General features: G+C 52.5%; 1 protein-coding gene across 4 annotated transcripts; it reads left to right on the plus strand.

Annotated features, from left to right (window-relative positions):
* The first annotated feature begins 1,393 nt into the window (after positions 1–1,393).
* CTSW (cathepsin W) lies at positions 1,394–12,512 on the plus strand. Of its 4 annotated transcripts, XM_078148431.1 has the most exons (13): positions 1,394–1,592; positions 2,628–2,707; positions 2,858–2,920; positions 4,916–5,018; positions 5,577–5,670; positions 6,807–6,920; positions 8,402–8,550; positions 8,815–8,911; positions 10,259–10,339; positions 10,507–10,626; positions 11,219–11,283; positions 11,376–11,606; positions 11,704–12,512. In XM_078148431.1, the coding sequence occupies exons 4-13, from the start codon at positions 4,935–4,937 to the stop codon at positions 11,803–11,805; spliced, it is 1,137 nt and encodes a 378-aa protein (XP_078004557.1). In that variant the 5' UTR covers positions 1,394–1,592; positions 2,628–2,707; positions 2,858–2,920; positions 4,916–4,934; the 3' UTR covers positions 11,806–12,512. The 4 variants fall into 4 exon arrangements, with proteins under 4 accessions (XP_078004557.1, XP_078004556.1, XP_078004555.1 ...); XM_078148430.1 differs by lacking the exon at positions 2,858–2,920; XM_078148432.1 differs by lacking the exons at positions 1,394–1,592; positions 2,628–2,707; positions 2,858–2,920 and having other exon boundaries at positions 4,837–5,018; positions 11,376–11,463; positions 11,548–11,606.
* Positions 12,513–13,453: the final 941 nt, after the last annotated feature.

The following is a 13,453-nucleotide window of genomic DNA, read 5'->3' on the forward strand; positions in this document are numbered from 1 at the left end:
ATTCAACCTAAAGTCTTGCGTTTGCCCTTCCCGACCTGGCTCCCTCCTACGTTTCCAGTCTTTTTAGATTTTACTTCCCTCCCACATCCCACCATCCTGATGCACTGACCCACTTACTGTTTCTTGGACGTAGCACTCTATCTCCAGACTCTATACCTTTACCCAGGCTGACCCCATACCGGGAATGCCCACCCTTCTCACCTCTGACTGTTAGCTTTTCTGGCCTTCTTCAAAGCTCAAAACCTACTCTCTTCTGGAGGCCTTTTTTTCCCCCCAGTCTAGAAACCTTCATTTCTAAATTTCTTTTCCATTTACTCTCTTTGTATCCCATATGTTTCTGTGTGGGCACAGGCTGTCTCCTCCGTCAGACTATGTGTTCCTTGAGAGCAGGGACTGTCATTTCTTTGTAGCCTTAGTACTTAGCACAATACTCCAGCACATAGTAGGTGCTTTAAAAATGTTTGCTGACTGAGTGACATTCTGTGTTCTTTGTTTTGCAGCCCAGCCCCGACATTCTGTGTTCTGGGATCTCAGACATCCTCATCCTCGACTCTCCAGCCCTAACACGCTGTGTGGTTCTCTGCTTCTAACCCGTCCTCCTCACCCCACGCAAGTACACTCTGTGGCTTCTCACCACTGACTCATTCGTGCTTTCAGAGATGTGTGTCACCAGGGAGGGAGCAGGAGGTGTGAACAGTAAACAGGAAGTCCCCTTTCTGTTCTGGAAGCCCTTTCTCTCCCTGCTTCTTCCCAGCACTAACCACTTAACCAACCGGGCTAGGCTGGGTTGGGCTGGGCAGGCATCCACAAGAGAGGCTCCAGAATGTCAGATTCTCCAAACTGAAAGGGACCTGGGAGACCGCTGAGCTCAAACGAGGCCTAAACAAGTATCTTCACTGTAATATCCCAGAGAAATGGCCATCCAACTTTGGCATAAGGAAAGGTCCCCTCCCTCCCTCAGCCTCCAGAATCCAGGCTTTCCCGAAATGGGGGTGGAGGCAAGTTAACCAAGATTTTCAGACTGGAGAAAAAGGTTCCCAGGACCTGGCGCTCTAGGTCTGTGGAGAAAGACATGGGACCTCTCGGACTGAAGGCCCCCACCCTGGTGAAGCCAGGAGCCACATACCGTTCTACAGTCACAGAACATGAGATCTGAAAGATATCTTAGAGATCACGGAGTCTAACCTCCTCATTATTTTCATTTACTTTCCAATACGTCCTCCCTCCCCCACCCAGAATGCTAAACCTCATATAAGATAGGAATGCGTGTGGGTTATCTAAATATATACATGTGGCTCACCAGTGACATGGTGTGTGGTGATTTGTCCTTCATTCTCGGAGAGGACTATAACGTCAGGAAGGCGAGGCCATGACTAGCAAGTGAGCTGGATTTAAGTGAGGGAGGGCTGTGCAAAGTCACCAGCCTCACTCCCTCCTCTGGAGCCATTGGCCAGATCTAGAGCAGGACCGCTGGAGATGGCACCGGATGCAGTGGGAGATGGTCTTTTTTCAATGACGTGGATAGATACGATTTGAGGTCTGGCTCACCTTTGCAGCAAGTAGAAGGACCTGCCTGCACCACTAAAGGACAGGTAAGGTCTAGGACCACCAAAATTCTTCTGGCTCCACAAAGTGGCTGGTACTAGAATACCAAACTAGATCAATCTGAAACCCCTCAAATATCCCTGGTTTAGGGGCATGATAGGCTCAGGATAGAGTATGGGGCTGAAGTCGGGAAGATTCATCTTTGTGAGTTCAAATCTCGCCTCAGACATTTACTAGCCATGTGACCCTGAGCGAGCACTTCACCCTGTTTGTCTCAGTTTCCTCCTCTGTAAAATGAGCTGGAGAAAGAAATGGCAAACCACTCCAGTATCTCTGCCGAGAAAACCCCAGATGGGCAGACCCAGCTGGAATAACTCAACAACACATTTGCTTTTGCCTAACTGAAAATAAAAATGCTGCCGAAACTGTAGTTTGGGCTCAGAAACCCGATTCCCTACATATCTATGTGGGAATGGAGAGCCCACTTCTCCTCTTAACTTTGGACATTCCTTGTGACTCAGTAATAGTTGCCATCCAATTGACTTTGCTGAAATCAAAGTTCCACATGTAAGCACTGTTCAGTCTTGCAATTTTAGGCCAAATTCCTTAAGAAGTATCATTAAGTATGTAGCAAAAGCTCATCCTCAAAGCCATTTAGCGTTTGGTTACACTGGTTGGGAGCAGTTCTTCTCATTCACAAAAATTTCAGTCTTGGCCCTAAACTCAGCACACCATAATAAGTGTTTTTTCTCTTCTTTTCCTATTTTGATGTGATGGGTGTGCACTGATAAGATGTCACGGTAAAGTGATAGCATGGCACATGAAACACTGCATGCCGATGATTTGTGGGGTGCCGGAGATGCCCTGGGGGCAGAAGGCAGGGAGCAGGGAGCAGGGAGGGTGGAGGAGGGGGCTCAGGAACTCCTCCCCTCTTCCCTTCCTCTTCATTTCCCTGTTTCTGTCTACCCATCCTCGCAGGCCCTTTTATGACCTCAGTCCTTCTTGACTTTCACCTTTCCTGCCAAGTCCTCTTTCTACTTCCCCTATTCACTCCATTCTCCCCAATTCAACCCCCAATGCAGCTGCTGAAATAAGACTTTTTTGAACTGTTGCAAAGGAAAAAGGCAAAACCAAGAGAAGGATACGCAAGGACCAAAATAACGTAAGTGGATTCAACACATAAAGGCAGCCAGATTTAGTTGCCATGACCAATCTCGGTCACCAAGAACCTACTTGCCTCCTCTTGGCAGAGAGGTGGGGGGACTGCGGTCGCAGGGTCTTGCATTTCCTGTCCTGTCTCATCACTTTGCAGGGGCAAAAGCCTAACTGTCTTGCTTTGATACAAGAGGGTTCGAGGGAATGGCAGCTCCCAGAGGTAGGGATTGTTTTCCTTTTTGTCCTTTCCTCTCCAGCATCTGCCTGGTGCCTGACATGCAGGGGATAGTTACTAAGTGTTTGTTAAATGTGAAAACAAGCGAGACGTTCAGTGGAGAGGATTTGATGAGAAGTGAGTGCAGTAACATAGGAATCAAAGACATCGATAAAGCTCTTTAAACAAATTCTTAAGCCACAAGTCTGAGCATGTCCCTCTCCTACTTCAGAGAGAAATCCCCAGGAAGCATTCTCTGACCTTCACTTGAGCACCGCCAGGGAGGGAGAGCTCTCACCTCTTGAGGCAGCCCCTTCCACTTTGGGACAGCTCTGATGTCTCACTTTACCTCTTTGTAACTCCCCTCCGTTGTGCCCGCTCCTCTGCTTAGGGCAAGCACAGCCGTTTTTTTCTTTTCCCCATGAGGGTCTTTCCAGTACCTGAATTCTGTTCAACAAACATGGGTAAAGACGAGATTGGAGCCAAATTGTGGTGGGCTAGAGAGGAGAGGCTGGGGGGGGGTACGCTCTGTCCTGGAGGCAGTGGGGACCGAGGGAAGTATTTGAGTGAGGAGGGAGTCACAGAAATATCACTTTGGTCACTGTGAGGAGAAAGGAGTAGAGATAAGGAGGGACTAGAGATGGGGTGGTCATCCAGGTGGTCCATGCAAGACAGGAGATGAAAGTCTGAATTGAGATGGTAGCTGCCTGAGTGGAGAGGAAGGGATGGATGCAAGACATGTTTCAAAGGGACGTTTGACAAGTTTTGGTAATCTTGGGAAGGACCCAAAGGCAAGGATGGCAGAGATGGACCGTGGAGGCGGAGGGCCAAGATGGAGGGGAACAGGAGGAATTTTTTCTCCTCTACTCCTTTAATTCTGAAGCATGAAGGTGAAGTAAATAGGAGCTGGGGATGGGCCTATCTTAGGATGGGGAAAGAGCAGCTGGGACATGGGGATGTCCTGCGGAGCTGGAGAGCAGAGTTAGGAGAGGCCCTTGTGACCTCTGACTCTTTGAGGACCAGGATCTCTTAGAATTCTGAGACTATGACAGGGAGAATGAAACTGAGGATGACATTGAACCTAAGTGACCGGCAGCTTGGGGGGCCTTTGGCACAAATAGGGACGGTCAGAAGGGAGCTGGGGTTAGCAGGGACGACAATGAGCTCTGTTTTGGACATGTTCAGTCTAAGCTGCCCATTGGGACATCCAATCTGAGACGTCCAAGAGGCAATTAGTGCTATGGGACTGCGGCTCAGGAGAGAGGCTGGGGCTAGATATATGGATCCAGTGATCGTCGAGAAAGTAGAGAGAGAAGAAAAGAACACCCCAGACAAAACTTGGGGATGTCCAAAGCAAAGGGCCCTGCAGCGCCTCATATGCACCCGAGCTGGGGATCTCAGGTGGTTGGGAGTTCCCCTTGGAGAGGGGGCCACTGCCTTCAATCCAGTCTGTCTCTCCTCTGGCTTAAAGCTGAGGCCCTTCTCCTTCCCAGGAGCTCTCCTCTGGAGAACTGGGCACATAACCGACCAGGTGTGGCCTGACCAGAGCAGAGGACAATAGAACAACATGGCTCTCATGGCATCACTTTCTTGGCTGCAGCAATGCACCTCTCACTGGGCTTGCTGGCCACTAAAACCCGCTGGACTTTTGCAGGGAAAAAACTGCCCAGCCATGTTTTCCCTATCCAATAGGGACCTTTCCCAAGGCAGGATGGGAATCTCCCCAGTTCACACTTCGAAAGCCAGCTAATGTCCCGCCCTGATACCCACCCAGCCCCATCCAACCCCCAAGAGGCCGTGGTTCAGGCTGCCTCTGCTTCTCACCCCCTCAAATTTCCAGGTTGCTCAGGAACCAAGGGCTCTTACACCCGCCCCCAGGTTTCCCCCTCCCTGTTTCCTCTCTGGTAGGGCCTATGAGTGCCCTCCCTGCCCGCTGTTGAGGTCGGTGGCTGGCTTCCTGGCTGCACTTGTCAGCCTTGCTGCTCTCGCTTCACTTCTCAGATAGCTCACTGGCTACGTGATGCTCCCCACAGAGTTCTCTTGCCTCCTGGGGCTGCTGGCCACAGCGGGCCTTGCCTGGAACCCCTACCCCGCACTGGAGCAGGTGAGCCCCCGTGAAGTCAGCACCCCGTTTTCTCTTTCTAGTGCATCCCGATTCAGATTCTGCTACCTGCCCACACCAGTCTACAGACTTCTCCCTGGTCCTTTGGCCCTTCCCTTCAGTCTCACTTCAGCATCCCGATGTCCCTCTCAGCCTGTGCCACACCCCTCTGCCCTGCGTCCAGATCCGGTCCTACCATTCAGAGCGCCTTGCTTTCCTGACTTCCTGCCTCCCACCCCTTACCCCAGGTCCTCCACCAACAGCAGGAACGACACTGAGAAGACTTTGGGGACAGCAATGCATTTGTTGTAAGGGAGGTTAAAAAGCCCTGGATGAGGGTGGCTAGGCCTGGGCCGTATCCCTGGCTCTGCCACGCCTGGCTGTAAAAGTCACTTTCTCGTTCTGTGCCTCAGTTTCTCCACATCCACAATGAGACTAAGAACCTTTGCTGGTCTCTGAAGGCTCAGCCCAGATGGGTACCCAGCTCCCCAAGCCCAGCCCCTCAGCAGGGGCTGGCAGCGGAGCCTCCCTCCACACCCACCCTCCCTGCCTTCCACCCAGAGCTTCCGTGACCTGACGCCAGTCACCTGGGACCCCATGGAGCAATTTAAGGCCTTTCAGATCCAGTATAACAAGAGCTACCCGGACCCAGCAGGTGGGACTTCTTGTGTTCCTTCGTGTCTGTGCACATACATGTATATCACAGGCACAAACCAATGGGCGGCACCCTGAAGGGACATGTGTGTGCATTTGCATGGGTGGCACATGTTTGCACATGCGTGTGGGTATACAGATGTCTTCATGTGTGTGCTATGGCATGGGGGCTTCTCTGGAGCTGTCAGCTTTCCATTGACCCTAGCACTGGCCAGGAAGCCAGCAGAACCACGTCTCCTTGTAAGATAAGGGTTTAGACGAGGACGTGGTCTCCAAGGTGCCTCCCAGCTCTGACATCCTGTGTTCTCACGTTTGATGTTCTATGTTCTAAGTCCCCTTCTCCCCAGCTGACATTTTGTGTTCCACGTTCTTGGATCCCTACCAGCTATAACACCCCAAGTTTCATGTTCAAAGGTTCTGTATCATTCCCCCTATTCTCTCTAGCACAGAACCTCTTGCTCTAAGCCCTCCCCCCTGCCACAGACACACTCATCCCCTCAGAGACAAGTGTGAAAAGGGGGGCTGGTAGTGTGAAGAGTAAACAGGAAGGTTCCTCTCTGTGTGTATCACGTCCTGCCTCCCTGCCCTCAACCTTTCCATGGTCAGTGGCCACTTACCTGATCTGAGGTCAGCAAACCCTACACCCCTGGGGTCATCAGGGATGACCTCTCCCACTCTGAGGGGGTGTGTGTGTGTGTGTGTGTGTGTGTGTGTGTGTAATCATTGGAATTTCCATAGCTCTGTTAGGGAAGGTCTTTAGTGACCTGGGCCCCCTTGTAGGTGGCAAACCAAATCTTACCAGAATGACTATTATGTGAATATGACCTCATTATTAAGCCCGTTTTACAGATGAGCAAACTGAGGGTCAGAGGAGTGATGCCCTTCCATCCCCATACAGCAGGAGCAGACCAGAAAGGGAGGGTGTCTGACGGGAGAGATGAGAGCTATGGAGGGGTTGTAACCCCCCTCACTTGGGAGGAGGTGAGGGGCAGGGCAGGTGGGCCTGTAGGGACAGCAGTTCAATGGCCTTGGAGGGGGAGTCATGTGACAGCATCCCCCATGGGAAAGGATGCAGATGCTCCTGGCTGTGGGCAGAGGGAGGTCCAGGTGTCCTTCCTCTTCCTATCTCCTCTGCAGAACAAAAACGGCGTTTAGAGATCTTTGTGGACAACCTGGCCTGGGCCCAGCAGCTAACGAAGGAGCATGGGGGCATGGCCCAGTTTGGGGTGACCCAGTTCAGTGACCTCACAGGTAAGGGGGCCCCAATCAGAACCAAACTGAAGAATCACCTCTGAGGGTCAGGCTCCGGGGGCCGGCCAGACAGAGGCTCCAAGATCTGTAGCTGGAAAGTGCCTGAAGGACATCTGAGGGGCAGCTAGGTGGCGCAGTGGATGGAGCACCGGCCCTGAAGTCAGGAGGACCTGAGTTCAATTCCAGCCTCAGACCAAACACTTGACACTTACTAGCTGTGTGACCCTGGGCAAGTCGCTTAACCCCAACTGCCTAAAAAAAAACAAAAACCTAAAGGATATCTGGGCCAATCCTCTGTCCCATTTTACAGGTAAGAAAACGGAGGCTTGGGGAGGGTAAGTGGCTTGCCCATCGTCACATAGGCCATGAATGCCAGAGCAAGAATTTGGACTGAGGTTTTCCTGACTCCAAGTCCAACATTACAACTTCCTATCATCCCTCATAGCAAGTTTTTCAATTTCAAGTCCCCAGTACTTCAGGGTCTGCTACAATCCCTGCTGGGAGGCACACGAAGATTACTGTCCATGGCTTATAACTGAAGAAATCAAGGCCCGGAGACAGGAAAAAACTTATCCAGGAGCACCCAGGTTGGGACAGCAAGGTGGTGCAGGCCTGGAGTCAGGAAGACCCGGGTTCAAATCCGACCTCAGACACTTATTAGCTGTGTGACCCTGGGCCAGTCATTTAATCCTGCTTGCCTCAGTTTCTTCATCTATAAAATGAGCTTCAGAAGGAAATGACAAACCACTCCAGTCCCTCCGCTAAGAAAACTCAAATGGGGGTCACAGAGAGTCAGACATGACTGAACCCCCCCACCCTCCCCCAGGGAAGCAAAGGCAAAGCTAGGGGTAGAAAACAAAGATCCTTTCTTCCCATCTGCATCTCCCTCCTTCCGTTCCCTTCCTTTCTTCCTCTCTCTATCCCAAGCTCTGACTTCAACACATCTAGGCATAGTGTTTCGCTTGGCCAAGCCTCCTCCTCCTCCTTGTTACAAACAAGCTCCTTGTCTAGATGCCAGACAAGAAGGATGAAACAGGAAGCAGTGCCCTATGTAGCTGAGCTCACAGCCCGACCAAGCAAGTGTTGGTAAAGGCTGCCTGCCAAATTTTGAAGCTCTATTTTGCTTCCTTTGAGAAACACAACTGTCTCAATTCTGCCATGATTTTATGTGTGCAGGAAACAGTGGAAAGAGTGGTGAACTTGGACTCATTACTTCCCCTCCATGGACATCAATTTTCTCATCTGTAAAGTGGAAGGATTAAACTGGATGTGTCTGGGTTTATGCATCCATAAGTGGGTCTGCCACTAAGTAAACTGTGACTTCAGTCAGTGCCTCCCCCCCTCTCTGAGCACCAGTTTATATAAAATTAGAGAAGAGTGATCCCTAAGAGCTAACATTGTGACTAGAAATGGGAAAGGATGGCGCATGAGGTCAGAGTCTTTGGATCTATGGTCACTGAGGCCCTCATTTGTCCGCACAGAGAAGGAATTTCGCCAGCTTTATCGACCAGCCCAGCCCAGCTGCTCAGATCCCAGGCCTAAGACGGGAGGGCATCCAAGATTGCAGAGGCCGCAGACTCATTCCTGTGACTGGAGGAAGGCAGGAGTCCTGAGCCCTGTGAGAGATCAGGTACCAGCTCCCGCCCCAACCGCCACCTTCACTTTACCCCTATCACCCCAGCTAACTTTTGTGTCTCCTACCATCCCCAACCAGACCATCTTACTAACCTTAATTCTTGAACCAAGATACCTCCTAGCCCTTCCCCTGACACCCTCAAAGGAGCGGGTGCCTGTCACCAAAAACTCTCCTCTTCTTCCCTCCTGGATGGACAGAGGGATGCAGAAAGCAGGGATAGGGAAACCAGCTAGGGCAAAAACCGACCTCTCCCCGCAGGAAAATTGCAACAGCTGTTGGGCCTTCGCAGCCGTGAGCAACGTTGAGGCCTTGTGGGCCATCAGGTACCAGCAGAATTTCGAGCTCTCTGTGCAAGGTATGGGGGGCTGCTGCTTAGGCATTGGGGCATCCATGGGGATGGGGTCTCCAAGGGCAGGACTGCCCCCGTGGCATCAGTGTGAGATGAGTGGGCATGCTGGAGCTTGTGCAGGCTCCCAGTAACCTTGGCTTTCCCCCAAGATTCTGTCCTGGGCTCCCTTCTTTTCCTTCTGTGCCATCTCACTTGGTGACCACATCAGCTCCGTCACCGCCACACAGATGGTTCTCAGATCTTTATAGTCTGCTCGAATCTCTCCTGGTTTCCATCACCAATTTCCTGCTTGGCATTCCCGACTGGATGTCCTTTAAGCATCTTCAATATCTCACACAGAACTATCTTCTCCCCAAGATGCACTCCTCCAATTTTCCTCTTTACTATTGCCACCCTCCCACTTGCCCAGATTTGCGGCCTCAGGAACATCCTAGACTTTTCCCTCTCCCTCATTCACCACATCCAGTAAGTCGCCAAGTCTCAGCTATTCCAATCGACAAATTAATAAGCATCTACTCGGTGCCCACGCTCAGAAGCTTACACTGTACTGGGGGGAGGAGAGAAGAAATATATTATGTTCGTAGGTAATTAAATACAGGATATATACAAAGATGTCCAATGTGATGAGGAAAGAAGGCCCTGAGGGGAGATGGAGTTTCCAAGAGCTAGGGTTGAGGACATATGGGGCACAGCCTATTCAAAGTACCAAGGGGGGAGATTTCATTTTGTCTCCTTCCTCAAATGATCATGAATATCTGTACGGACAATATGTCCCTCCAGGAGCTTGTGGAGGGCAGGGACTATTTTGTCTTTGTATTTCTGTGTGTAGCATGGTAGTAAGTGCTTAAGTGCTTTTTGGATTGGAACAGGGATAAGGAAAAGAGGGCTGGACCTGGATTTGGGAAACCTAGGTTTGGATCCTGGACCTCAGCAGGTCACGCAACTTCTCCTCACCCACAACATGACAATCTTCCCTCCCACCACCTGCCTCAGGAGACTGTCCTGAGCAGCCCCTGGCAAACTATAGAAGGCTGTAGAAATTGGGACTGTGACAATCTGGGAGAAAGCCCAGGGCAACCGAGCTCCAAAGTCAAGCTCCGGCCCCTTCCTCTTACTAATGAGGTGACCGGACCCGAAGAGGTCACACAGGCAGGAAATAGTGCTGGGAGCGCTGGAACCCAATTTCTGTGTGTACATTGGCCCTGGGTCAGCACCTTGAGCTGAATGGGGATGTCTGAAGGCTGCCTGGTCCTTGGTGAAGCGAGGTCCTCAGCAAGCCCAGGTTTTGGGTGTCCACATGGACAGTGAGGTTGGGGGATGTATGTGTGTGACTGAGGCACCTTCTCCCCATAGAAGTGCTGGACTGTCACCGCTGTGGACGAGGCTGTGAGGGCGGTTACATTTGGGATGCCTTCACAACTATTGTCAACCAAAGTACGTGCACCCCACAATCCTGGGGGCCCAAAGACTCCATCCCCCTGGGACAGAGGCCCGGGCCCAGGAGAGGATTCTGGGGGTCTGGCTCTGGCATGATGTGGGGGACTTAGGGGTGTGTAGGGGGTGTCACGGGGGGGGGCCTGAGTCTCCTCCCTCCCAACTAGGCGGCCTGGCCGAGGAGAAGGATTATCCCTACAAAGCCCAGCTGTCCCACAATGGCTGCCAAAAGAAAAAGAAACAGGCCTGGATCCATGACTACTTCATGCTGCCCAGGAAGGAGAACTGTGGGTCAAGAAGCTTGTCAAAGCCAGGACGCACAAAGGGGCTGGCCCCCATTGCCACTGGGAAGCGCTGGAGGGCTGCTAGGCCAAGAGCTCAGATCTGCTCCTGGTGCCAGCTGGCCAGACCTTGAGTCTGTCCTTCCCATTGATGAGACTCAGCTCCCACGTATACAGTGCAGATAATCCCTCCCTACTTTGAAAAAGTGCATTCTTATCCTGTTCTATGTACCAGGTAGACAGGTGGTCGCCAAACCCAGGAAGCTTCAGCGGAATCAGCTGCTCCCGGTGGTCTGGGGGCCAGGCCCCTGCGGCAGATGCTCACTTGTGAAAGCATTTGGTGGCTAGTAGAAGTGAGGGGTGTCAGCCTGGAGTCCTAGCTCAGCCTCATAACCACGGGAGGGGGAAAGCAGGAATGTAACTGGGAGGGAGCGTTGGGGGGGGGCTGCAGAAGCCTCAGAGCCAAGGGCTGGGGCAGGTCTAAAATCCACTGAGACCTCGGACACCCCTTCCCCTTCTGCAGAGATGAGGGTGTGTCTACAGGCTCTGCTCCTCCCCCTCCCTCATTCTAGGAGGCTAACACCTGCCTTTCCCACAGACATGGCTCAGTATTTGACAGAGAAGGGACCCATCACTGTGAACATCAATTCGAGACTCTTACAGGTGAGGATGGGGGGCGGGGAAGGGCTGCCCTGAGGCTGGCTCGTGGACCTTGGCCCCCCATGACTCACAGACTCTACCCCCTCTCCCATCAGAACTACAAAACAGGGGTGATCAGACCGCGGCACGATTGTGATCCCCAGTACTTGGACCACTACGTGCTGCTAGTGGGCTTTGGCCGGAGTGAGTGTTTGGGGGCGCCCTGGGGGGACTTTGGTCTTAGCTTAGGGTGTCCCCCATCACTCTGGTTTCTGATCTTCCTCGCAGTCCACAACTTCACCTACTGGATCCTAAAAAACTCCTGGGGCAGCAGCTGGGGAGAAAAGGTGAGGCTGGAAGGGGAGGGGGCGGGGGCAGCAAAGGTCAGCTGGGCCTGGCGCCCCACCCCGCCCCCGCCTTCAGCTCCACCCCCCACCTCCCCAGGGCTATTTCCGGCTGCATCGAGGGAGCAACGCCTGCGGCATCAACAAGTACCCAATCACTGCTCGGCTGGAAGGAGGCCACGCCCCCCGCTGCCCCCGCTAATGACTCCCACCCCGCCCCCCCACGGTGCTCAATCCCTGCAGAGCGTCCCGTGCAGAGCTCAATAAAACTGCTGGACCACGGTCTCCGAAGTGAACTGGCAAATGGAGGGGAGGGAGAGCTCATTGAGAAAGAAGGGAACTTAGAACGGGGGACAACGTGGGAGCCGGAAAGAGCCTCGGAAGAGTCCATCGGGGGACCTCCAAGCTTACCAGAGAGACTGTGGCCCAAGGCCCCCAAGGAGGGCTATATCACCTCTGCAGGGGTCAGCCCGAATGGTTAGGAATACATGGGGGCTGAATACAGAAAGAGGAGAGACAGAAGAGAGGAAGAGGGGGACAGGGAGAGGGAGAGAGAGAGAGAGAGAGGAGAGAGAGAAAGAGGAAGAGAGAGAGAAGACAAGAAAGAGAGAGGGGAGGAAGAGGGGGAGAGAGAGGAGAGGGGAGAGAGAAAGAAAGAGAGGAAGAGGGGGAGCGAGAGAGAGGGGAGGGGAGGGAGAGGAAGAGGAAGAGAGACAGAAAGAGAGAGAGAAGACGAGAGAGAGGGGAGATAGAGAAAAAGAGAGAGGAAGAGGGGGGGGGGGAGTATCTCCCTATCCCTGGAGGTTGAATGCACGCCAAGCCTGGCCACACGTTCTATTGCTGACTCATACTGGTGCTCTTCAGAACAGACGGCTCTCTACCCTCAAATGCATGACTCCTCCATCTCAAGCTTGTGAAGCTTGTTTGTTATGTCCTCATGTAGTCTCACGTGGGTAGTTTGGCGGCACAGTGTGCCAAGTGCTGGGCCTCCTTGAGTCAAGGAGACCTGGGTTCAAATTTGCCCTCACACACGTACTAGCTGTGTGACCTTGGGCAAATCCTTTAACCTGTTTACCTCAGTTTCCGCACCTATGTCTGAGCATCCAATAAGATACATGATTGCACAGTGCTTAGCACACTGGAAGCGCTAGAGACATGTGAGCTGCCTTAGTGCGGGCTTTCCTTGAGTGCTCAGGCCAGTCGGGAGCCTCTCGAACCCTCTCCTGGCAGTGTTAGTTCTGCTTCTCAGCTCTGACCTTTATCCAGCACCCGGCTCAGATGCCCCAGACCCTCCCCTGGAGACCTCTGAGCCCAGCCTAGTCCTGAAGCCATCTGACTCCATCAGGGTCTATCCCAGCTGTTCTTTACCTGGGGTCCATGGACAGATTTCAGGGGAGATAGGCGCATCTTTGAACTCACAAGGGAAAAACCCATTTCTTTTCACCAACCTCTAAGTGAAACGTAGCATTTCCTTCCATTACGGATTTGAAAAACAGTAGCTAGGACTCTGAGAAGGGGCCCCCGAGTTTTCCCAGCCCCCCTGCCGGGACCACAACACACAATGAGGCAAAGAAGCCCTGCTCTCATCCTGGTCTCCCCCTCCCCCCAATGCTTCACAAAGAGCTTTCCTGATGGCTCAGTGAACTCAGCCTCCCTCCTACTGGACAGATGAAGCGGCCTCAACTCAGATCATCAGGGCAGCCAGGGGGCATGGTGCACAGAGCACCAGGCCTGGAGTCAGGAGGACCTGAATGCAAATTCAGCCTCAGACACTTCCTAGCTGTGTGACCCCCAGCAAATCACTTCACCCTCTCTGCCTCAGTTTCCTCATCTGTAAAATGAGCCGGAGA

This window comes from Phascolarctos cinereus, unplaced genomic scaffold, assembly GCF_003287225.1.
Source record: "Phascolarctos cinereus isolate Bilbo 61053 unplaced genomic scaffold, phaCin_HiC Scaffold_9;HRSCAF=440, whole genome shotgun sequence".
NCBI classification, from domain to species: domain Eukaryota; kingdom Metazoa; phylum Chordata; class Mammalia; order Diprotodontia; family Phascolarctidae; genus Phascolarctos; species Phascolarctos cinereus.

Bases quoted from the DNA above. Each gene is read 5' to 3' on its own strand.
- CTSW (XM_078148431.1), top strand. From the start codon at position 4,935: ATGCTCCCCACAGAGTTCTCTTGCCTCCTGGGGCTGCTGGCCACAGCG. The intron at 8,912-10,258 runs GTATGGGGGGCT...TTCTCCCCATAG, and splicing joins TTTCGAGCTCTCTGTGCAAG to AAGTGCTGGACTGTCACCGC. The intron at 10,340-10,506 runs GTACGTGCACCC...CCTCCCAACTAG, and splicing joins CACAACTATTGTCAACCAAA to GCGGCCTGGCCGAGGAGAAG.